At 38.3% G+C, this 26,096-nt stretch overlaps 1 protein-coding gene across 1 annotated transcript in view; it reads right to left on the minus strand.

The window, feature by feature from the left end:
- TNFRSF13B (TNF receptor superfamily member 13B) overlaps positions 1-26,096 on the minus strand; it is a 141,397-nt gene that overhangs the window by 39,112 nt on the left and 76,189 nt on the right. The window contains exon 4 of the mRNA XM_044090550.1: positions 108-326. Coding sequence (XP_043946485.1) covers positions 108-326 — 219 coding nt within the window. The remainder of the gene's footprint in view (positions 1-107; positions 327-26,096) is intronic.

The raw sequence follows: 26,096 nt of genomic DNA on the forward strand, positions 1-26,096 counted from the left end.
AGCCAAAGAGTATTACAGTGCAACTGTAGTAAAGTAGGTATCTTCTTCTTGCCCTGTAGTGGTATAAAAACTAAGGTAAATAAAGTAAAAGGTCACATCATACATACCTTTTGATGAACCATTACTGGTTTGTCCATTTGGTGAGGGTTTACATTTAGAGTGTTCCCTTCTTCTCCTGTTCATTAAGTAGGCCAAAACTACCAGCAGAACACAAAAGATGATGCATAGTCCCAACAGTGAGCAGGTGACAACCATGTGGTATTGATTGCTGTTGGATGGATTTGGAGCCATGGCATCTTTGAGACTTGAGGTTGTTACAGTAATTTCTATAAAGAAACAAAGGAAACAATGCTCATGTTTTCTAAGAGATGTGTGTTGGCCAAACTGCCACTTGCATGCACATATGTTGATACACACACGCACGTGCGCCCGCACACACACACACACACACACACACACACACACACACACACACACACTCACTCACACATACACATATGTACAAAAAATATGAGAACTATAAAATAATGTACAAGTGCTGATATTTAGGTTTCATTGCTGCGCAAAGTGGAAGAATAAGGTTAGCTTAAGATACGTTATCATGAAAGTGCCTGCGCCTTTAACAGACCAGGAAATTCCAGACTTGTAGGTATTATTTACACCAGAATCTTTTTTTATTGTTACCCGCAAGTTGCTTCATGTCTCCTGGCCATCCCAGTGGTCCAGTCCCTCACCAGGTCAGCCAGATCCTCCTTTCACCCCAGACTTTCTCTGATTCCAGGCTGGGGCTGGTATGGAACTTAAGGGCATCATGGAGGGTCATACTGGTGACTGCTTCTTCTGGGAGGGATTTTTATTTCTTTATGACCTATCTTCTTGTTTCAGCATCACCTCCCAAGTACTCATTTATTCATGTCTGAGAGCTACTCCCCTCTTTGGACCATGCCTCCCTTCAGGGAGTGTCATCAAAGAATGCCCCCCCACCCAGGATAGGCCCACTTATACCTCACTACCAGTGACTCAGACACCCAGGCCACTAATCAAACCAAGGACACTTGGGCCATTGTATGGATTGTATCCAATTTTACACCAGAATTTTGGCCCTGTATCTAGAGCTGACGTGTAAGGACAGAAATTAGGTGGTGTTGTTTCACCGATGCAGGACTGTTTATTATGTATATTAGTCTGAGATCTATTAGTTGCCAGGAAGAGAACTAAAGTGTTTGGTTAATGTGCACTCACTTAGATCATGACAAAGGACTGTTCTGTGTTTTCACGTGTGTGTGTGTGTGTGTGTGTGTGTGTGTGTGTGTGTGTGTGTGTGTGTGTGTGTGTGTGTGTATGTATGTGTGTGTGTGTGCATGTATGCTTGTGTATGTGTGTGTATTTGTGCATACCTGCATTTTGATTTAGCCATTTCTGACACAATATGACCAACATTTCTTTTCTGCAGGATCTCTGAATATCTACCAAATGTTTTCCAGGACTCTGTACTTGTTAGAAAGTAGCATATTAAGCAAAAAGTACCATGCAAGCATGTTGGAGACTCAATGAGTAGATTTGCTCATTTATTTTGAAAGATAGTTTGGGGCATTGTCATAATTCACTACTTGCAACTGTTAGTATAATAGATTGTTAATATAATTGTTGTTTAAATATCTACGATCAGTGAGGCAACTATTCATATTATCAATTTTGGTATTATAAAGTGACTTGCAATTTTCAGCTTTCTTTGATGAGGATGTTCGTCCGGGTCTATATTACATCGTCAAACTCACAGGAGTTCAAACAATGTAATATCGAACTATGAAGTTCGAAACCCAAGAATTATGAAAACACAGAACAGTTCCAGTACAAAAACAAAATGCTCACACTTTAAACTTAAACTAATGTGGGGGGCTTCACCCCCACACCCCCCTACTTAAATATGCCAACTCTGAGATCACACCACAGGGGAAATAGCAAAGCCCCGAAAATGGCCCACTGATTTTTTTCCCTGGGAAAAAAAATCTGTGTACTGTGGGCTTCTCTATTTTCATATTCCGAACATTTGGGTTCGATATTACAACATTCGGACTCCTTTAAGTTCAACGTTGTAATATAGACCCTGTTCGTCTAATTATGCATTTTTACTCCTTTATAAAATTCTTTTTTAAAACCAATGACACTCATAACTTCAAGTGAAAACCTACATAATTTTTCTCAGCTGATATCACAATACCTATATAATAATAAATTCAGAGGTTGTTCTAGTCAGCAGAATAATTGCCTGTTACTTTGTTTACTCTGGCAAGCTTTGACTTCCCTCAGATTTCGTCTTGTTTCATTTATAAAGATGAAACATGAACTGATTAACACCTTTTAGTTTAACAAATGTGTAGCCCTCTGCAGTCAGCCATGCATGAATGTCAGAGGAGGTTAATGTCCTTGACTGAACACTTTTGTCTGTGATGACTTCAGACATTATCTCTCCTTTATGTCTATATGTTAAGTATCATAACAGTGCAGTTGGCTCACATCTGAGGTCAGACAATTGTTACTACAGCATAAATTGGTTTGTGGTTGGTCATATCAGAGGGAGAAAGAGATATCAGTCATTGTCACGTCAATCACTGGTGGTGTTTATGAATAGGGAAGGGGTGAAAATTACACTGGGGATGTTTTGCAAATTTGGGAGACATTTAAATTTATGCAAATTGATAAGTTGAGTTTCACATTTATCTGACTGTCTGTTGCATTTGAACATATAGTACTTTTCTTCCCTGGTCCATTTTATAAAATTTTTATGAATCATATTCCTGTCACTTGCCACAGAAGTTTAAAAATTACACTTTTCACAAATATTTTCCTTCAGGGCATTAGTGTTATGGCTCATAGAAATATTAGTTCACCTCAGTGCTTCAACAGAAACACTGCAAAGCTGAAATGTAAACAAGTTGAATGACAGAACAGTTTTTTTATGATTCCTGCTCATAAATAGTAGTAGTAACAAGTAACATGCAATGGCAAAGACAATTTATGCACTAAACCAAAATTAGCTTTTTGGGTATAAGGTTCTAAAAAAGTGATTCGATTTTTGTATGTTTAAAAATAACTTCACATTCGCAAAGTGACATTAAAATGTGATGACATGGTAAGTTTGAGATCAAAATAATGAAATTTAGTAAACTTCACTTTTCAGATTAAATGCAGGTATGTAGCCTGTGATTTCCAACATTTTTGCATTGTAATTTTGGAACACTTTTTCTGATGCTGTTCTGAGCTACTGAAAATTTTATATCTGCACGTCTCTGAAACACATGATGTTACAGCTAGTGCTAATCAGCATTTTCCTGCGCTAATCACCTCTGATGCTGTCCTGAGCTACTGAAAATGTTTATATCTGCACATCTCTGAATCGCATGATGTTACAGCTAGTGCTAGTCAGCATTTTCCTGTGCTAATCACCACTGATGCTGTCCTGAGCTACTGAAAATGTTTATATCTGCACATCTCTGAATCGCATGATGTTACAGCTAGTGCTAGTCAGCATTTTCCTGCGCTAATCACCTCTGATGCTGTCCTGAGCTACTGAAAATGTTTATATCTGCACATCTCTGAATCACATGATGTTACAGCTAGTGCTAATCAGCATTTTCCTGCACTAATCACCACTGATGCTGTCCTGAGCTACTGAAAATGTTTATATCTGCACATCTCTGAATCTCATGATGTTACAGCTAGTGCTAATCAGCATTTTCCTGCACTAATCACCTCTGATGCTGTCCTGAGCTACTGAAAATGTTTATATCTGCACATCTCTGAATCGCATGATGTTACAGCTAGTGCTAATCAGCATTTTCCTGCACTAATCACCTCTGATGCTGTCCTGAGCTACTGAAAATGTTTATATCTGCATGTCTCTGAATCGCATGATGTTACAGCTAGTGCTAATCAGCATTTTCCTGCAATAATCACCTCTGATGCTGTCCTGAGCTACTGAAAATATTTATATCTGCATGTCTCTGAATCGCATGATGTTACAGCTAGTGCTAGTCAGCATTTTCCTGTGCTAATCACCTCTGATGCTGTCCTGAGCTACTGAAAATGTTTATATCTGCACATCTCTGAATCGCATGATGTTACAGCTAGTGCTAATCAGCATTTTCCTGTGCTAATCACCTCTGATGCTGTCCTGAGCTACTGAAAATGTTTATATCTGCATGTCTCTGAATCGCATGATGTTACAGCTAGTGCTAATCAGCATTTTCCTGTGCTAATCACCTCTGATGCTGTCCTGAGCTACTGAAAATGTTTATATCTGCACGTCTCTGAATCGCATGATGTTACAGCTAGTGCTAATCAGTATTTTCCTGTGCTAATCACCTCTGATGCTGTCCTGAGCTACTGAAAATGTTTATATCTGCACATCTCTGAATCTCATGATGTTACAGCTAGTGCTAATCAGCATTTTCCTGTGCTAATCACCTCTGATGCTGTCCTGAGCTACTGAAAATGTTTATATCTGCACGTCTCTGAATCGCATGATGTTACAGCTAGTGCTAATCAGTATTTTCCTGTGCTAATCACCTCTGGCAGGCAGCCTTGCATCATGTTGGCATAGGCATTCCCATCTTTCATTCTCCTACACAAATAAATCCAAACACACACACACACACACACATACACCAGCATACTTCTTGCCTGTCCCTTAGTTTACATAATGTCCTTGCTGTAGTCACTTATTATCTCCCTACCCTGCAGTTATACTCACCAAAGATCTAAGGCAGATTTAAGGAACTCTTATTTAACACAGAAGGTGGAAGGGCCCAGGAGCATAGTGTCAGACACAGCAATAGAGTATAAGTCAACAGAATATTTCAGGGATGCTTCGGGCAGATGGAAGTTGGAATGGGGTAAAGCTGGGGGGGGGGGGTCAGCTGCAAACTTCATCCAGATCAGACAGACCGCTGACCTTTACACATCAGCATACTCATATGGTTACATTGGAATGAGATGGGTATATCTTAAAACTCCTACAATTTTCATGACCATAGTGCAGGCTGGATATATAGATCATACACAGTTACATGTCAGCTCAATGTTGTCGAAATGAACCCAATAGTGCATCTTTTTCTGTAAGATGGATCAGAAAGCGGATAAGTAGCTAGCAAACACTGTTTGCTGAAGAGTAGCTTTAACAATATCATAATTATTTATAGGCCTTCTCTTGGGTTATTAACATTTTCCAAAACAAGACTCTTCAAGTGACTATACACAAGGGGCTGCCAAAAGAGAACATCTTGTATTTATTTTTATTAGACTGTGTGACGATACCTGCGATAACAAATAAAAACAAAAGACAGCAGTTTGACTGGTGTTACTCATGTCTTCATTTTAATATATACAAAAAATAAACAGGACCTCATGCCTGCCATCTGCACTTTCCTAGCTTTCTACACCAAAGGCACCGGGGTAATCATTCCCTTTATGTCAGGCCCTGTTCCAGTTCAAAACACTGGTAGGTACAAATATATTGCTGACTATTTTTGAAATAAAGATATTTTTAGTATGTTTACAATACTGTAGTTGATAACTCTCCCAATGTCACTTTATGATATTTTGATCAATATCATGGTTCCAGTTTGTCAAAGTCCTCAAGGAGAAAAGTATTATTTTCATGTTTTTACAATAAATAGCCCCCCCTTCATTCCCTAGGTCATCTCCTGACCTTTCCCGTACTGGTCAGCCTTTATCTTGACCACATTTATTATCTAACATCACAGAGCTATCTTTTTCTTCTCAAGACCAGGAACACCTCTTGAAAAGAAGAATACAAGCTGAGATACGAAGTATAATAACTTTTGATATTAACTATGTATGTGTGTATGCATGTATTTTTTTATTGAGAGGATATCTATTGGGCTGAGGTCCATTTTCAGTGGTGGCCTAAAAGAAAACCTCCATTAAACATTATCACGTATGTAACTAAAATAATGAAGTGATTGGTATACATGGACACTGGTTACAGACGTTATTACATATGTAACTAAACTAACAAAGTGATTAGTACACATGGGCACTGGTTACAGACATTATTACATATGTAACTAAAATAATGATGTAATTAGCACACATGGAAACTGGTTACAAACATTCATTTTGTATACACAATCAGAATCAGAAACTCTACCAAGTCACTGTTCAGAGAGACAATTAGAGCAATGAATTCACAATAATTCACCCCAGATTTGTTCAGACTTTGTATAGAAATCCATGTTATTAATGGTTATGTGGTTCTTGCATCAATGTTATTTTTCATGTTGTTTCATCTAATGACCCTAGCTTGTCATTTTTTCAATTATTCATCACATGTTTTCAGCATGACAGCGACAGGTGTCCTTCTCTATAAAATATGCTAGGCTTGTGCCATTGAGATGTGGCATTTTGCCTAGCAGTTGATACAGAGGTTAAGGTTGTGAGCTATAGCTCCTGTGGTACAGGGTTTTACTCTCTCGACCCTCCTTTGCCTGCTGTGTGACCTTTAGCAAATCACTTAAACAGATGTTGCTCCTGGGTCACCCCTTGAAAATGGACTGTGGACCTACCTGGTTAACAAATGGGTAGTATTATTATTTGAGATGGGCACTTTTTCAGACCAGTAGTGAAAACTGCACTTTGAGACTGAAATACACAATAATGTACAGAATGATACATTACAATTCACAAAGCTGTAAGCCTGCATTCATTATGGTGAATGTTTGTATGTTTGCTCCTGATATTGCTGTGTTTTTCTGACTCTTGTCTTAAAAAAGTAATGGACATCAGTAGAGATATGCAGGCATCAATACAAATTGCAACACACACTTGTTGCTTGCAAAGTGCACTTGAAAGCAAGCAATAACTTAAAATGTTACAAAGAATACATTTATGAGGCAATATTCTAAGATGCCTGCACAGTCACCTACTTCAAAACTAAAAACTGTTTTTTTTTTCATTTATAAACCTGCAAACTCTTTATTGGTCATAACTTCACAGCTTGGGCTATTCACAGCACCTTATGAACTTAATACAAGTAGTTTACAACATGTCATATGTAGACTGCAGTGTTTGCTATATTATTAAGTAATGATAAATGCTTGCTTTAGTGCTGATCTTTGCTTGAATAATAGCTTATAGCATCATTTTTTTATTTATTTACGTTATACGACCAAACAGGCAACTGAGACTTGGCCAGCATATTCCAGGTGCATCCTGGGTTGAAGGTGGTTTACTCTGCTCCTCAGCTGTTTTTTAACAAAAGATGAAAATGACCATAGCAATGAGGAAATTCCATTTAATAGTTTTATTTCCAGAGCTCACTGTATCTCTTGCTTTCACCTACATTCTCACCAGTGAAGAGTAAAAATCAAACCAGGTGAACATTTTGTCCAGATGATCAATGTTTTAACAATGCTTACTGTTCTTTATATAGTCCTGCATTTTCTGCTGGACAGAGGTAAGCTGTTATTATGAGTTAGCCTAACTTTGGGTGCTTACTTCTTAATCAAAATATCTTGTTTTACTTTGAGGCTAGGAATGTCCTAAAAAAGAATTTTATTTTCCCTTGAGAACCACTGTATATCTGCTTCACAATCTTAATTAAACAACAAAGAGAAGTGAAATCTTCTAACTTCCTGAATGAATATAAATCTGTAAACAAACGTATATACCCTCAATCTAACATTTTTTTTCTGCAGGCTCTTTTGACAACTAAAATATTTTAGCAGACACACCCACATTTGTCATTATTAGCTGTTTTATGCTGTTAGAACTGTATGGCGACTGTGCTGTGGTTTATTATTCTTGTTTCAGCACAACTTTAAGTATACCTCTGAGGGGGAAAAATACTGAAAATCCAGGACAATTTTTCAATTATACTCTTATTCAACTTATCTTAGAAGTATCACCTAAGTATATAGTACAGTAACTGTGTCTCACTTGTAGTATATAGTATAGAAAACTTTAACTTTATTGTACTACTGTAAGCATACAAATATTATTTTACGTTTACAGTATAAATGCCTTTCATGCTTGGTGTAATTAGTCTATATCATGTCAATTGTTTCTTGCCTTGTGGTGTTTTATAAGCATTTTTTCTGTTGTATATAGTATAAGACCTGTATTTTGTTATGTGATCACATACTCTGCATAAAGGTTGTCTATTATCTGTAGCTTTTCTCCCTGTGCCTCCATGGAAAATGTGCAGCAACCCAGTCAGACCATCCTGGAAAATAAATGTCAAATAAATAAATCAATCACTAAAAAAGTTAATAGAACAACATGCAAATAGTATGAACTGTAATCTCTGGCATTATTGACTGACTTCTCTGGTAAGACTCAAGGACGGGAAAAAATACAAGCAGTATCGGCGACTAGGAAAGTAAATCTATTTTTTTGTGTCTGTGAGTTGCTTAAACCGATAGAGCTGCCATCTGTTTTACCTGCTCCATTTTTGTTTTCTTTTTTAAAAAGCTGCTTAGCCTGGTGTTTTTGTTCTAAGTGTCAGATATCACCTAGGTTGCACATTTCGCTTGTTTTTTTTTTCCATTGGTTAATTTGTCTCTTGAGTGATACTTAAATACACAGAAACTATCTATCTGTGAGTGTCTTTGTCTTTTCTGATAAGATTCAAGGCCTGCAAAAGCTACAAGCACTGTTGGTGACTTCCTGGTGGTTATTTTTCCCACCCACCCTCTCAGTCCTTGATCTGATCTGATTTTAAACTTTTTGATTTTAAGCTGTCCACTCTTAGTGTAAATTGAGCTTTTTAAGCTCCTCCCTTTCTATACTACTATTTATATCTTGAATTTTTATCTGCATTTTCTTGTGCTTATTTTAAAAAGGCATTTTGCCCCTCGTTGTCTGTTCTACTGCATTATCTTGCTAGCTGTTGGATATAGTAGTACATTTTTTACACTGTAAAAAGCTAATCTCTGTATTTCTATATCAAGAGGACAGTGAGTTTTCCATCTAGTGGCAGTGGGTGGTAGCCCGGTCTATATAGGTTGGGAAAACACAGTAGAGATTCCTGCATGTAGTTGTTTTATTGGCTGAAGGGCTTATTAATCAATTTACCTTATTTTTAGATCCTTTATAAATTCTGCGCAGCTGAGTGTTGTTGTGTCTTTCGGCTTTTCCCGGTTAGGGGTCGCCACAGCGGAACTCCAGTCCGCTAATGATTGGCAGTAGATTTTTACGTACTGAGTTGCCAGCCCTGACGCACAACCTTCAATGAAGGAACGCCCATTCACGCAAGTCTCCACACAGAAGACGCTTTAGCTGAGAATTGAACAGGACAATGTCTTACTGTGAGGCGACAATGCTACCGCAGCACCACCACCGCAGTTGTCTCTTCACTCATTTCTACAAAGGGAAGTACTGTACTGAATAACCACACCTTTATAAGCTGTTTAAAGTACACTGTTGTTATCTTGAATTACTTATTGCCCTCCTTGAAGTTTCAGGTTGTTTGTGGTGGCATTTCACTCCAGACACTCTTTTATTGTACTTTTTCATTAGGAGGACTGGGAAAATTGGCAGTGTTTACCTGGTCTATCTGAGCTGGGAAGTACAGAAAAGGGCTCTAAGTGTAGTCATTTTATTGGCCATAGGACTCACTAGTCAGTTTTCTGTATTTGCAGTTCTGGTATAAATGTGGCACATTTGCACAGAACTGCTTGCTGTGCCAGTGCCCTGTACAGATGCAAACATTTGGAGACATTGCTTATTTTCATTATACTGTGAAAGTTTACTGTGCTATTTATTGTTTTTGCTTTGTTTTTTTTTTGTTTTGTTTTTTTTTATTGCACGTCTTTAATGTTTAAAGTTACATTTTCAAACTGCTGTTAAGGGCTGCTGCTCTGCACTGAAATACATTGTTGCTTGTGTTTCATAGTTAACATTGGACATTTGTTTGAGATTCTTAACACCTGGGCTCCAAACCAGTCATTTTACATGAAGAGGGTTAAAGTTTGCACTCTTGTGGCAGGAGAGGGCTGATTTCACCTATATGATCTGGAAATTGTTGGTGAAAAACATTTACACATTTAGTTAAGACTGTTTAGGTCTTCATTACCTTATTATAGCACCCAAAACTATTGCTGCTCAGAAAGCATCTGGTTTGAGCACTGTGCAACATCACTGATTAGGGTGGCTGCAGATTACACCAAGTAAGCATCCTTCCCTCATCTGGTTACAAACACCCTCCATTCCTATCCCTTGCAAGTACACATTAGGACCTGCAGCCATGGATGGGCACTTTTCCGCTATCTCTGCATCCAGTTCGGTGGACATGGGCATCCTGAGGCAATGTAACAATTGCCTTATGTACACTGACAACCACTTAATTCTCAAACAGACAAATACAGTATGTGAGAGATGTAGTTATACATTGATGCTGGAGGCTAGACTCTCACATGAAGACACAAAAAGAAACTAACAGGTTTTCAGTGACTCACACACATCACTCACTGCACCAACAAAGGACCACACACATAGATCCACATATACGGAGGTGCTCACATGTAACTTACCCAAACCTCAAAGGCCTCTCAGGCACAGTCCTCAGAAGTTCTGCATGCACACAAACAAGACAATTCCCATCACAACACATAATGCCACATCTCATTGGGTCTCAACTACCAAGCCCATAAGGTAAAATACTCCACAACACAATATTCTGGTCATAGGAGACTCCAATGTGAGACACACTGATGTTCCTCTTACCAGGCTGGATAACAGGAAAGTTGCAATTAGTTGTCTGTCAGGGGCTAGGATTCACCAGATCATGCAAGTACTCAGGTCACTTACCCCTAAGTACCAGTATGACTCAAAGATGTATGTCCTTGGAATATATGAAGTGAGACATGATTGGGCTGTCAGAATATGTGTCACAGGCAGGTATGAGCCTTGCTTTGAGCAGCATTCTACAGTATGCAAGGATGATGCCACAATACCAGCAGAGAATGATCAACTTTAACGCTTGGTTTAGCTATCATTCCAAAGGGGTCCAGTACTTGTCAGCCTGGAAGGACATGGTTAACAGGCCATGCTGCTTTGATAGGGATGATCTTCACCTGTCACCTCTAGTCTTTTGGATATCGGCCAAAATATTATCCACCCCTAGAGTGCCTTTTTTAGGCATTGCCAAAACAGACAAACCTTCCAGCATAACAAAAGCTACTCAGGACAGGCTAAAGGTGTTACTGCTCAATGGTAGGAGTCTCAACAAGAAACTGCACTCCCTGGTAGCCCTCCTCACCCTGGAGAATGCTGAAATCTGTGCAGTTACTGAAACGTGGATAAAAGACACAGAAAGCATGCAGACAGTGGGTGGCTATAATGCCTTTCGTATGTTTTGACTACTCACTGAATATGAAAGAGCAAAAGGTGGAGGTGTATCTATCCACATAAAGAATAATCACACCTCAAGACTGCAGGCAATATGGCATACATGAGCTACTCCATGTCCAACTAACCGTGAGAAAAATCCATTACCGTATTCTTGCTAGCTACAGGTCTTCCACCATGAACCAGGAAACCCATATATCATACCTGAAGTTACTAGAATTACTCACCATCCAACCCAATACCATACGCATGGGTGATTTTAACTACCCCTCCATTAATTGGGAGGCATACATGACCACTAATATCAGGCCCAAAGATTTCTTGACTTTCTAAATTCAAATGTCCTGGAGCAGCTAGTCTGTACTCCCACTAGGGAACAAATATCCTAGATCTGGTATTCACAAATATGGGAGAGTGCTGCACCCCCTAAGTGTGATGTCCTCACTGGTAAAATCAGGTCACAAAGTGGGCTCCCTTGAAATAAAGATAAAACTAGTCCCCCCACCTAATTCCAAACATTTTTAAGAACTTCTGTAAAGTAAATGACTACCTGTTAAGGGATGACATAGCAAGTTTCCAAGCTCCTCCAAATGCAGAAAACACCAAAACCTATGCCGAAGTGTTCACAAAAGCCCTATTTGACCATATAAACAACTGCACAGAAACAGCAGTACCAGACCAAAATAAACCCAGGTCAAACCACAAAATCAAGCCATCTTAGTGGAGCTCTGGTATTAAAAGGTTGTACAACAAAAGAAAGAAAATATTGTCAAAATCTAAGAGAGAATGTGCACAACATAACAAAAAGTCCCTCATTAGTCTAAACAAGCATATCAAGTAACTAGTCAAGTCTCCGAAAGCAGACTTTGAGGTAAAAATAGCCACCAAAGCTAATGATAACCATAGGGCATTTTTCAGTTATGTCTGCAGTCTTAGGGACATCACCCAACAATATGCGGAATTAGTAATAGATGGTATCAGGTATACTCAGCTGGCCGACAAATTCAGCTCAAATTTCATCTCCCCATCATCCCCAGTTTTCCCCCAAGAAATACCTTCTACCACTCCATTGCCAGTTCTCACCAAAGAACAGGTTGTCACTGCACTTTCTAAAGCTAAAAACATGGCTTCAATAGGGAATGATGATATACTACGTTGCTTCTTAAACATCTTAAATCAGGAATGATCAGGCCCTTTATGATCTCTGTTTAACCACAGCCTCTGGACAAGCTTTGTCCTGATAGAGTGAAGGACAGCAACAGTCATCCCTCTGCATAAAGGGGACCATCTACTGACCCGGGAAATTACAGAGTGATAGGTTTGACTAGTCTTATATGTAAGGCCATAGAAAGAATAATCATGGACCCAAATATAGGGAACATCCAAATACTGAACCCATCCCAATTAAGCTTTGTCAAGAGCAAGTCATGCCTAATGAATCTGGTGGATTTCTTTGAGAAAATCACTAAGGCCATGGGTGAGGGTTAAAGAGTACATACCACTTTCCTTGATCTGGCCAAGGCATTTGACACAAGTCCCCACTCAGGTATTATAGATAAACTCACAAAACTGGGCATAAATCCTTGCATCACCATATGGATAGCCAATGTATCATGGACAGGACACGTGGTTAAAGTGGGTGAATCCAGATCCAGCAAGAGGCCAGTTACTAGTGGTGTGCCACAAGGCTCAGTGCTGAGACCACTCCTGTCTGGAATATACTTCTCTGAAGTCAAAGCTAATGTAGAAGTCCTCTGGATGACAAAGTTTGCTGATGAATGCAAGCTAGGGGCAATCACGGAATCTCCCAATGATGTAGATGTCCTTCAGGAGAGTCTAGATCAGGCAAATGATTGGTGCCAGAACCATGGCCAAAAACTAAATGCGAAAAAAATGCATTACCATACCCTTTGGGAAGTCAAATGCCCTTGGAAGGTACAACATGAATAGCACACCCCCAGGAGTAGACTCACAGGTGAGAGATCTGGGTACACAGATAGATAGATAGATAGATAGATAGATAGATAGATAGATAGATAGATAGATAGATAGATAGATAGACTTGAGCTTTAACCACCATGAGTCCACAGTGGTGAGGAAGTCCTTCTATGTGGTACAACTTAGAAGTAAAGGTATGGCATCCCAGTCCAAGGAAATTATAGTCTCACTGTACTCAGCCCTCCTTAGATCAATAATCAAGTACAATGTGCCTTTTGTCATATCCTTGATTAGGCACTTACAGCAGCTGGACAGTCCACAGAGGTTCCTCACAGAGACAAATACAGGGTGCAAACAATATGTCCTATGTAGATAGACTAAAAGCCCTATCCCTTTACTCTGTCTCTTACCGACTATTAAGGGGTGACCTATGCCTGTCCTGAGGCACTCACAAATCCAGCCTTGATGAAGTTTCTACACATCTGTAAGTCAAACAGCACAATGGTCACCTGATCTAAGAATCTAAACTTAGTCAGTAACTCAAACAAAACATGCTGACGAGACAAATATATGCCTCAGAGACTGCCTCTTCTTTGGAACAGACTTTCGATTCACATTAAACAGAGACCTTCCCTGGCCCTCTTCAAATGCAGTTTGGATCAATGAATGGGGAATCTCAAATTCACATATGGACATGGGCAATCTGTAAGATACTCAAGGTACCAGGACAAATCCATGCCATCCTCTTGCCCCTAGGGATCATACACTGGGTAACATTTGGTTTAATTGGCTAGGCTTGTAAGGGCTCTTAAGCCATTGGACTAGTAATCTCCTATGAAACTATGAAACCAATGACTGTAACCGTAAGTGATTTATCAGAAAATCAAACAAATTTATGCGGGACAAGGTAAAAATATGAGGGAAAATCAGGGACAGATGACATTTGAGCACATTCCAGTGTCTAGCAGTTGGCTTAGAGGATTAAGAAGCTGTCAGCAAGCTGTTTCCTGTGATCCAGAGGTGCAAAGTTTTATTCTCTCAGCCGTCATTGCCTAACTGTGTGACTCTGAGCAAGCCACTTAACCAGACAGAGCTCCTGGACTGAGGGTGATAAAGGTCCATGGAGATCAGTGCTCTACCACAGAATACAAATAAATAAGCATTATATTTCTGCTTGGCACTAGAAATTAGAGATAGGCTGATTTTATGCCATTTTTATGCCATCTAGTGATATAAGCTGTGGGCAGCATTACTGCTAACTGAATGTTTAATTCTACTGTGCTGTGGAATCTCACACTTCTTGCAGCCTACACATATCCTTACCTTCTAGAGCAGTTTCTGAAAAATGAAGTTAATAAGCATAAGATTAACATGTATAAATATTTTATGAACAATAAAATGCATTAACATTGTTCAAACAGCAATGTTGTCAGTGAGAAAACCTTATTTACAGTGGTAATCAGTGCATTCACTTTTGACATCAGTACTATAATATATTGTAATGCACAGAAATTCAGAATGTTTCCTGTGAAGATTTCACAGCACGGCAACAACGTAAGTAAGTGAAGCTGGTGTGGAAGGCAACCACAAAAAGTCCTCGGCTCGGACACAAACCAAAAGTTTATTACACAAAAAATAGACAACAATACATCCAAGGTTAAGCGCTTTCATCTGACTCTCGCAGACTTCTTCAGAACATAGGAGTACTGCTGCTCTTTCAATTTAAACACATTATGGCGCCAAAAGCCACTTCAGTCAAGGAATTAAAGGTGTAGGTACAAAATAAATAAATAAATGTTCTAAATACACCCTTATTTCGAAGACATACAAGCTTTTTCGAAAATTCCTAACTAAGTGAGTTGCCACCTTGGGTAAAAAAGTGGTACATAAATAATGTTTACACAACAAAAGATATTTACACAACAAAAGAGTTAATTAATAAATGTAACAAAAGAGTTAGTTAATAAATGTGAATGTGAATGTATATGTAAGAATTGTAAAAAGTTTTTTAGTATATATATATATATATGTGGGTACCATAATATTGCTAAGAAATGATAAAATGATAGAATGTCTCCTGGAGACTAATATCAGAACTTTCACTTAATAAAAACCTTGTCAAACACATAGTAGAAACCTTACACTTAATATACGCCCACCAACTGATAATAGCTAGTAAATCTAAATATAACAATACATATGACTGTATCAAGTGGTAGTGAATTATTTAAAATATAAAATATTATATTATTCAAGGTGTTTAAAAGTCTGAAAAATCTTAAAATGTTGAAAGTGTTAAAAAGTTGAAAATGTTAAAAATGTCTAAAACAAATGTATATATATAAACTTTAAATTGGTCTAACCTCCTTTATGACATTTGTTGATATGGTGGCTCAGAACAGTTAATCACTTCTTGGGCACTTGGGCACTTCGAACTTAATTAACTGTCAGTGTAGAAGGTGGCTTACAGACAAGTAGTAAAAACACTCTACCTCTCTTATCTGCTGGGGTAACTCACAGTGATTTAGTGACCACCAAAAATTTACTCTGGCCTGGAAGGGAATGAGCAATGTCAATCATATATCTAGCTTAGGTCCTCAGCTAATTCTATGTTGGGGTGCTGTCCCACTTAACTGTACTAGGTATGGGAATGTTCAATATCACCCAGAATAGACTGATTCTCTATAAACCTTTAGCTGTGTGATGTAACCAGATTCAGCCCTTATTGCAATGCCAACAGTCAAGTTGTGAGCCCACTCCTGACAGCAGGAGACAATACAAGTATATATGGAAGTACTTGTGCAACAAGTGCAAACGCCTTGGTAGAGATCACTGCATATTGCAGTCTGGTCTTCTGTGAGTAATAAGTATTCGGCACAATAAAAAATCCCTCAAAAGATGAAGATAGTGGCCAACCAACACCTGGCTCTCACCCCACTCCCCCATTACTTGAGGTAGAATTGGTAAATGAGTAATATAGATAGATAAGAGGTGGCCAGGTGGTCAGTGTAGATCAGTGTGCATCTTGAACCTAGTCAGCCACTGTAGCTAGATAGTACATGCATATAAGTTACTGAGCACGTGCAAAATCAGTGCCATTTTGTATAGTCAGCCAGAGTGAATGCAGGCATGAATGGAAATGCACATGTGAGAGTGTTTGAAGTATCCAGTCGGTTAGTTAGCTTACAAAGTTCAAAGTGCATGTTCTAGTTACAACTCCTGATGTGTTTATATACAGTAAATGACTTTAACACATACCCAGCCTCAGTGTCTCATTTGAATACATGAGACATATGACACGATGCCAGAATGGGATCTGAAGTTGAAGCAGCTTACAAACCATGAACCGTGAAGTTAGAAGTGGAGAAATATACATGAGTGAACTCGCAAACAGGTCAGTGGTTATCCAAAGGTATTTATATTCATTTAAATGATTTTTCAGTTGCCGAATGTGTGGTGAAGCATTCAAAACATTGGCAACAATTATCGAGATAAACAAAGTGTCTGAAATAGCGAAATATTGATAAAAGTGTTTGAAATAATTTCTGAAGTGTTTAAAATATACGAAAAGGCTAAAATGACCATATTTTTTCACAATGTATGACCTTTTTCATATTAACTAAAACATTTCAATGTATCTGAAGTGTCTGCAGTGTTCACAGTGTTAAAATAAAGCCATTTCAGAGAGACTGTTGTGCAGTTGGGCATAATTACAAGTAGCTGGTCTATGCTTATATTTAAACATATTTTATTGTTATGGCAGAGGGATTTCGCAGGCCTGAACCGCTGGTATTTGATAATAATATTGCTGAGAGCTGGTGAGTGTTTGAGCAAGAATATGATATTTTCATACAGGCTACATTTTCTGATAAAGATGCACATCCAAAAGCATTTATACTTCTCAATTTAGCTGGCTCAGAAACGCAATTGTGGAGGCAGCCATGAACATAAACAGGAAAAGTGTTTAGCTTTTGGTCAGCTATGTCACAAATGTAAAAAGTGGAATCATTTCAAAAGGCTGTGCAAGTGTTGCAAACCTATGTTAAAAGAGAGTATCCAAAGAAGCAAGTAGATCAGATAGAGAGCTGTGATCAAACTTTTTACGTTGATGGTGTCTTTGTGATCGATGAAACAGTTAATACATTAAACTATCAATTGGCAGCAAAGAGTGAAATATTTTGTACTGTACAAATTAATAGGAAACCTGTAGAGCTTAAAACAGACACTGGATCTAAGTGCAATGTTATGTCAGTACAAATGTTTGCCAAAGTATGAACTGGTGAGAGACTTGATTCAGCAAAATGTGCAAAACTAGTTTCTTATGGAGGTGAAGAGATCCAGACTGATGGCACAGTAGTTCTTTCATGCCATTCTGCTGGAAATACCTATGACTTGAAGTTTTACATAGTCAAAAGACACGTGCAGTCACTGTTACGTCTCAAAGACAGTTTGAGAATGGGACTGATTTCATTCAATAAAGAGGTCCACCATATACGTCTGATCAGTCACAATAACTTTACACTGAATATTTTTTGTGAATATACTGATATTTTCAAAGATGAATTTGGCAAACTCCCAGTCACATATTCCATGAAGTTAAACCATAAAATAAGCTCATTGTCAGACCAGCAAGGACGATTCTAGTAGCAATGCAAAGTAAAGTAAAAGCAGAACTAGAGAAAATGGTGAATTTAGCTGTCTTTAGTCCAGTAGAAGAACCGACTGAATGGGTCTCCTCCATGGTCATAGCTCATAAGAAAAGCTCATATGATATTCGAATACGTATTGATCCAAGAGACTTAAACAAACCACTTAAACATCCTCATCATTCGATTAGTACAGTAGAAGAGGTAGCTACTCTCATGCCAAATGCCACTATTTTTTCAGTCTTGATGCAAAAAGTTCCTTTTGACAAATTTTGCTGGATTGCAAATCTTCATTGTTAACCACTTTCAGCACACCATTTGGTACATGCAGATTTTTGAGAATGCCATTTGGGATAAATTCTGCCAGTGAAGTATTTCAATGTGCAAAGGAACAAATTGTTATGGTTATCCATGTGCTATTATAGCAGATGACATTATTGTAGGGGGCAATGGTGAAGATGAACATAATAGAAATCTCAGGACTTGAAGTAAATCTTAAACTGAATCCTCAGAAATGTAAATTCAAACTGAAATAAGTTATTTATGTGGGATATTTGATTACCATTTCTGGCTTACAATTGGATCAGTCTAAGCAAACAGCAATTCTTGAGATGTCAGTTCCAGAGAATGTCACATCTTTACAATGTTTTCTTGGTATGGTCAACTATTTAGGAAAGTTCATCCCAGACTTGAGTGAGCTTTCTGCACCACTATGTGAGTTGACAAGCACAAATGTAAACTGGTCCTGGTTGGAACAACACCAAAGAGCATTTGATATTCTGAATAAGAAAATTGCTAGTCCACCAACATTGAGATATTATGATGTTAAAAAACCTGTAATTCTTTCTTGTGATGCTTAGTGCAGCATGTCTTCAAGAAGACATACCAGTAGCCTATGCATTGAGAACTTTAACCCAGAGATGCAGTATGCGCAAATAGCGAAAGAGCTTTTGGCAGTAGTGTTCGCATGTTTGAAGTTCAATGATTATATTTATGACAGACTTTCCAGACAGAGACTGATCACCAGCCTCTACTGGCAATTTTAAAAAAGTCAATACATACAGGCCCAGCACTCTTGTAATGCATGATGTTAAAATTGCAAAACTATCATTTCAGTATTGTCTGTACAATAGGCAAATATCTATACCTTGGTGATGCTTTGTCACGCACGCCTAGACAAATATCAAAAAGAAAGCAGATTTTAAAGTTATGGAAGTCAGAAATTTTTCATCATCAAGGATTGATGAACTCAGAAATCACACAGCTTCAGTCCTAATTCTCCAGAAGCTAAAAAATGTTATCAGTCAAGGATGGCCAGCATCACAAGCCAGTTTATCACTAGACATACAGCAGTATTTTCCTTACTGAGATGAGGTCATAATGAAAGATGGAATCATCACGAAAGGTCCAAAAGTGGTAATTCCTAAAGCATTACAACAGGAATATATCAACATTTTGCATCATAGTCACCCAGGTACTGATTCAACAAAAGAACGGCAAGAGGCATAGTATTTTAGTCTTCTGCGTCAAAAGATATAGAGAAGGAAACTCTATCATGTTCAATTTGCATCAACACCAAACGACACCAACAAAAAGAACCATTTCAGCTAAAACAGATTCCTGAATTACAATGGTTGACGGTTGCTACTGATATTTTCGAATGGAATGGTCAGCATTACTTAGTGTTAGTAGACTCTTACTCAGATTGGTTTGAAATTGACCTTCTTCCTAACTTAATGTCCAGCACAGTCATTACAAAATTTTATTTATTTATTTTACATTTGTTTATCGGGAGTGTCCATCTGGGACATAAGCCCATTTTCAGTGAAGGCCCGGGGAGAAAAGCTCCATGCAGAAATAATGTGTAAGAGGTAATAACATGACAGGAATACATTTTGACTACATAGGACAATAACACACACAAAAAAAAAAAACGATGCATCAAAATGCAGTTACATTTACAAAATTCATAGGCCAACAATGTGAGCACCTTCCAATTGCAGACTAGATAGGTACAAAGTATCATTTAACAGTTAGGTTTAATAGTTATACAATGAACCGAGTTATGGATAGAGTTTATGGAGTTAGAAGAATCTGTTTGGTAGGTTGCCACTAGTCATTTGTATAGAAAGACAGTAGAGGACTGTAAGGAATTATATGAACTTGAATTGTATGTGTAGAGGAGGTTTGAAAGAATTTGGATTGCAGTAAGAAGGTAAGCAGTCAAGGATTTTTGGATGGTTTTAATGATAGATGTAGTCAAGAGGTTGGAGCATTGCTGGGAGGGTAAGGACAGAGGGGGTATAAAGCTAACCAGGGGAAGTGCAGGAGCAGAAACAGATTTTGCTAAGGTGGTCTCAGAGGAGTAGTTTAAATTTGCGTGTATTGGTGGTGTTCAGAATTTTTGGGGGATGGTGTTCCATATTTTGGATATTTTGTGTGAGTATAGAGATTCTCCAGAGGTATTATTGACTTTTGAGATTTTTAGTTTCTCAGAGGATCCTAATACTCAGGTTTTGCTATAGGGTTGTGCTAGGTTGCGGAGTGCTGGGCAGTTATAAGGCTGAAATATAATGGAGTGAGCCAAGGCTAGTTGGTTAATGTTGAAAAGGTTAGGTAGTTTGATCCAGTTAAGTTCCTGTAGAGGAGTGCAGTGGTGAGATCTATTGGGAAGATTAGTGGCAAATTTGGCTATTTTATTATAGCAGGCCTCCAGTTTGGTTAAGTCAGATTTTCTAAGGTTTGTAAGGATAGGTGAGGTGTATAGTAGAGTAGATAGGAGATGTGACCTGGCTATGGTCTGTCTGATAGAACTGGTGAGAAATGGTTTTGCTCTGTAGAGAGTCCATAGTTTGATACAGACTTTTTAAAGGGTTATTGCTAGGTGTTTATCAAATTTGAGTGAGTTGCCAATTGTTGCGCCAAGCAGTTTTATGTGCTGTATGGGCTTTATTCTGGTTTTGTCTGAGCAGTAGATGATAAAGGAGGACTGATTACTTTGTAGTGTGTTTTTTGTAAAGATGATTAGGTTTGTTTTGTTTGGGTTAAGTTTTAGTTGGTGCTCTGAGAGATATTTTTTGACTTTGAGACAGGACCTTTGTGTTGTTTCATTGTGTTGAGAGTGTAGGGGCTGAACAGGTGAGAAAAGTGTCATCTGCATATTGGATGATGGTGGCTTTACTAGTAGCAGTGCATAGTTTATATATAAATATAGAGAAGAGGTCTGAGAATTGACCCTTGGGGACACCTACAGAGACAGGTAGTAGAGGAGAGACTGAGTTTAGCCACTTGACAGCTTGTGATCTGTTAAGTAACTATGGAACCAGGTCAAGGCTGGATGGGATACATTTAGGAGTGCTAGCTCATTTAGCAGTTTTTGGTGGGATACTGTGTCAAAAGCTTTTGACATATCCACAAAAACAGAGGAGAATAATTGACTGTCATTTCTAAGTTGGTTGATGGTATTGGTAAAGTTGACTAGTGCTGTTGTGGTACTGTGTTTAGGTCAAAAGCTATGTTGGGAGTTAGAGTGGAGGTTGTTGATTAGTAGGTAATCTAGGAGTTGTTTGTGTGTGCATTTTTTCAAGGATTTTGACTATTGGAGAGAGGATGGCAAATGGTCTGTAGTTGGTTACATCTGTAGAGAGGCCACCTTTATGCAGGGGAATGATATGTGATATTTTCCAGAGTTTGGGTACGTAATGTGTAGCAATGGACCATTTGACTAGACTGGAGATAGGGTAGGTGATGATAGCATCTATATATTATCGCATGATGAAAAGAACAAACGCTCTTTCATCGAACTGATAAAATCGAAATGACAAAAAAGCGAATACACGGAAAAGCAAATTTTTTCCCAGGGAAAAAAATTCGCTGGTCCGCAAAAAAAAAAAAAAAAAAGTTTAAACACAAAATGTAGTGGGTGCTTCATCCCCCCACACCCTCCAATGTGGGAGGCTGTGCCCCCACCCCCCCTACTTAAATATACCAACTCCGAGATTGCACCATAGTAGAGGAAATGGCAAAGCCCTGAAGATGGCCCACCGATTTTTTCTCTGTGTAAAAAATCGATGTTCCATGACTTCACTTTTTTCTGCTTTCGACATTATCGGATCGATGAAAGAGCGTTCGCTCTTTTCATCAAGCGGTAATGTGATACAGACCCCAATGATATCTACTGTTAATCTGAGTTATTCGTTGGGAAGTAGATCAGCTGCAATAGATGTTGGTTTTAGCTTATTTAGAAATTGTTTAATGGTACTGGTTTGTATAGGTTTGAAGGTGAATGAGTTAGGACCTGTATGAGTTTTTTTAGGAATTGTTAGTGGCTTATTGTCATCATTTTTTACCAGAGCTAGTATAGAGTTAATGAAGTGGGTATTAAATTGAGATGCTACACTGTCAGAGGAATTAGAAGTAGTATGATATAGGGATGCACTTTGTCCTGGGTTTAGAAGTTGTTTCATGGATTTCCAGAATTTCTGGGGGTTGTTTTGCTGTTTTTGTTGTAATGCAGTATAGTAAGCTTTTTTGTCATTTTTTTATTTGCTTTTTAGTTTGGTTTCTTAATTTGCAGGGATGTTTGGGACTTAGTTGATTGGTATTAAGACCAGGCACTGTCTCTTTGTTTCAGGAGTTGCTTTTGTCTCTTTTGAGTGCCATGGTAGTTGTTTGATTTAATATGAATCTTACAAAGTAGGGCTAGGGTGGCTAATATGTCAAGAAATGTTTGATTGAATTATTGCACTGTTGAGTCTAAGGGCAGATGTTTTAGAGGGGTCCAGTGCCATAGAAGATAGGTGGGTGAGTGGTCACTTAGACTATCTGGAAGACAGCCAGTGTGTTGACAGAGGTTGGGTTTATTAGTTAAGGTCCAGTCGAAGATAGTTTTCTGTCCATGGCAGTCCACACAAAGTCATTTCTGACAATAGTGCACAGTTTACAAGTCAGCAGTTTAAGAACTTTGCTGAGTCTTGGAACTTTTGCCCATATTACTAGTAGTACTGAGTATCCACAAGCCAATGGTTTAGCTGAAAGTGCAGTTCAGAGTGCAAAGCACTTGTTGGAGGAATCCAAGAGAGATGGTACTGATCCAAGAGAGATGGTCCTGATGTTTTCCTTAACTTACTCAATCTCGGAAACATTCCTTGAGATAACTTCCTTGGTTTACCTGCTCAGAGATTGATGCCCAGACAGACTAGAACAACTCTACTGATCAGTAAACAATTGTTAGTACCAAATGCAAAGAACAACAGAATGGTTAAAACTCAACTTTTGAGAAAACGTCAGTCACAACAGATGTACTACAATAAGTCCAGTAAACCTCTTAGACCAGTAAGACAAGGAGAAGTTGAGAGAATGCAAACATCTAAAGGATATGACAGAGTGGGAATCGTCAAGAACATTTGTGTAGAACCGAGATCTTACATCATACAATCTGAAGGAATGTATTTCAGAAGGAACTGAAGACATATATTACCAGTCTCTGAACCAGTGAAGCAGCAGATTGCCTGTGCCAATGACTCTATTTCTCAGAGTGACTCTGTGCCAATGACTCTGTTTCTCAGAGTGACTCTACACCTGTTTGAATTTCAGAGGACAGTGTACTTTCTTCATATAATCCTGATGCAATCCCTAAAGTTCCAGTTGTGAAAGATTCCCCAGAGACTGTCCCTGTTGCTAAATCCAGTCAAAGTTTTTATGTGACCAGATCGCGTAGAATTTTCAGACCCCATCTGAAATACACAGTGACTTGGACTTGAGTTCAAATTTGTTGTTAAATGCTGATGTGATATCTAGCTTGTAAAATGTCTTGTTCTCCTATTGCATATCGAACAAATTAAAGATGGGAGATGTGGATCAGTGTGTATCTTGAACCTAATCAGCCACTGCAGCGAGATAGCACGTGCCTATAAGTTACTGAGCACATGCAAAATCAGTGCCATTTTGTATAGTCAGAGTGAATGCAGGCATGAATGGAGATGCAAGTGAGAGTGTTTGACGTAACAAGTCAGTTAGTTAGCTTATGAAGTTCAAAGTATGTGTTCCAGTTACAACTCCTGATGTCTTTATATACAATAAACAACTTGAATGCATACCCAGCTTCAGTGTCTTATTTGAATACACAAGACATGCAACAATCGGGCTGATGGAGGATCAGGGGGAAAAAATACTTTATTAGGGTGGATGTGTTATGGTAATTCTGCAGACAATAACCTACATCATGGACTGGCAGACGTGCCTTATAAGGAGAATTCTCTTGACTTATTTACCACTTTTTCAACATCATCCCTGATAAAATTGCAAACAGATTCTGTCCCTTAAAAGGATTAGCTGAAGCAGTAACTGAATATCGATAGTGAGATAATTCTATTGATGAGAAAAGGATGCCGGTGTTGCTTGTGAAGGCTTTAAGAGCCTACAGTGTCCTAGAGATTAAGAGGTTAAGAACAGAACTGAAAGAAATTCATTTAGGAGTACACATAAGATCATGAAAGCACTTTTTGCCATTAGGCAACAACATATGCATGTTTAGAATTGCAGAATGTTCAAGTAAATATGAACATTGTCTTTTTTGTAAACAGTAAAAAATAAGGATCCTCAGCTGAAAAACAACAGGACTGTGGTCACGTCTGTCAGAAAAGGATGAAATCTTGAATGATGACTCCAGGAACACTGAGGCTGGTTTTACATATTAGTAAATTAAGTGCATCAGACAGGGATGGCTTCCATCATAAAACCCTCTCCACCTTCCATTTTAAAAAGGTAGTGAGTCAGAAGTTATGCAGACTACATTACACATTCTTGATAATTTTGAGGAGATGCAAATACAAGCATCTTCCCTGAATTATCAAAACCATGTTTGTAATCACTGGTTAGTCTACTGCCTTATCTTTCTATCGTCAGATTCTGTGAAGTGAGAATTTGCATAACCTGGAATGAGCGAATGTTGGCAGTCAATTGCAGAGGATAGCAACCATACAGCATTATTATTGCCTACACTTGGCTAAGTGTAACAAAGAATTACATCAGCAGGTCACAATATATCTCATGGAATAGGTTCATTATTGTTGCTTGGTTTTGCTTTGTAGTATATAATACCCCCCCTGCACAATGCTTCAGTACTTAACATTTCTGCCAGAAAAGCTCTAGAGTCTGTTCTCATACCTCTTAACCTCTTAGTACTAGAAATCTGGATGAAGCCTAAAATAATGGGGGGATGACAAAAGCCCAGAAAATAGGGGCAGATTTTAAGTATTCCTCTTATAAAGTCAGAAGGTTGCCAGAATAACAGGATTTGTGTTAGCTTGCATTTTGAAGTATATCAAGTTTGAAACTGAAATGTAGGTCATTATTTAGTGACTGCAGTCTTCAGTGATTTGTCAGAAAACTACAAATTTTATGTGGAAAACACCAAAAATACAAGGCAAAAATCTGGACATTCTGTGAAAATCTGGACAGTTGAGAGGTTTGTGGTTCAGTCCTGATGTCCAGTCACTTTACATGTGGAGTTTGCAAGTAGTCCCTATGTCTGTACACATTTTTCCCAGTTACTCTGGTTCCTTCCCACTTCTCAAAAACATTTTGATTGGTTAACAACTTTGAAGTGTGCACATATATTGCATTTAGCTTTGCCCTGGTGTCCTAAGTTGTGGATGAAAAGGGTTCATGATAGCCATTTCATATATCTAATTAAAAAAATTAATAAATTAAAATAAAAAATAAACATAGAGTAGATTCATTAAACTTTAGGTAGCAATCACCTCAAAGCTACAGTGTTTGTTGATCTTCCCAACAGATTTTTCTGACAGGAGTAGCAATTTAGTGCAAAAGATTAAGGCAATGAGCACTTAAAAAGCTTTATCCTATAGTTTAGGGCAGGGGTCTGCAACCTTCACTATCAAAAGAGCCATTTTTGGCTCCTCTCCCACCAAATAAAATTCATCAGGTGCCAAAAAACCTAATTGACCTATAAAATGAAGAAAACACAGCGTATAAAGTTTTATATACAATTATTATACTAAATATAAAATAACTAAATTTATAATAGCAATATTTAAAATCCATCCCTATTTTTGTTCCTTTGTTGGGATTGCTTGATTACTCTCAGTGTGTGTGTGTGTGTGTGTGTGTGTGTGTGTG

This window comes from Protopterus annectens, chromosome 12.part0 (assembly GCF_019279795.1).
Source record: "Protopterus annectens isolate FY-2018-M chromosome 12.part0, PAN1.0, whole genome shotgun sequence".
NCBI classification, from domain to species: domain Eukaryota; kingdom Metazoa; phylum Chordata; order Ceratodontiformes; family Protopteridae; genus Protopterus; species Protopterus annectens.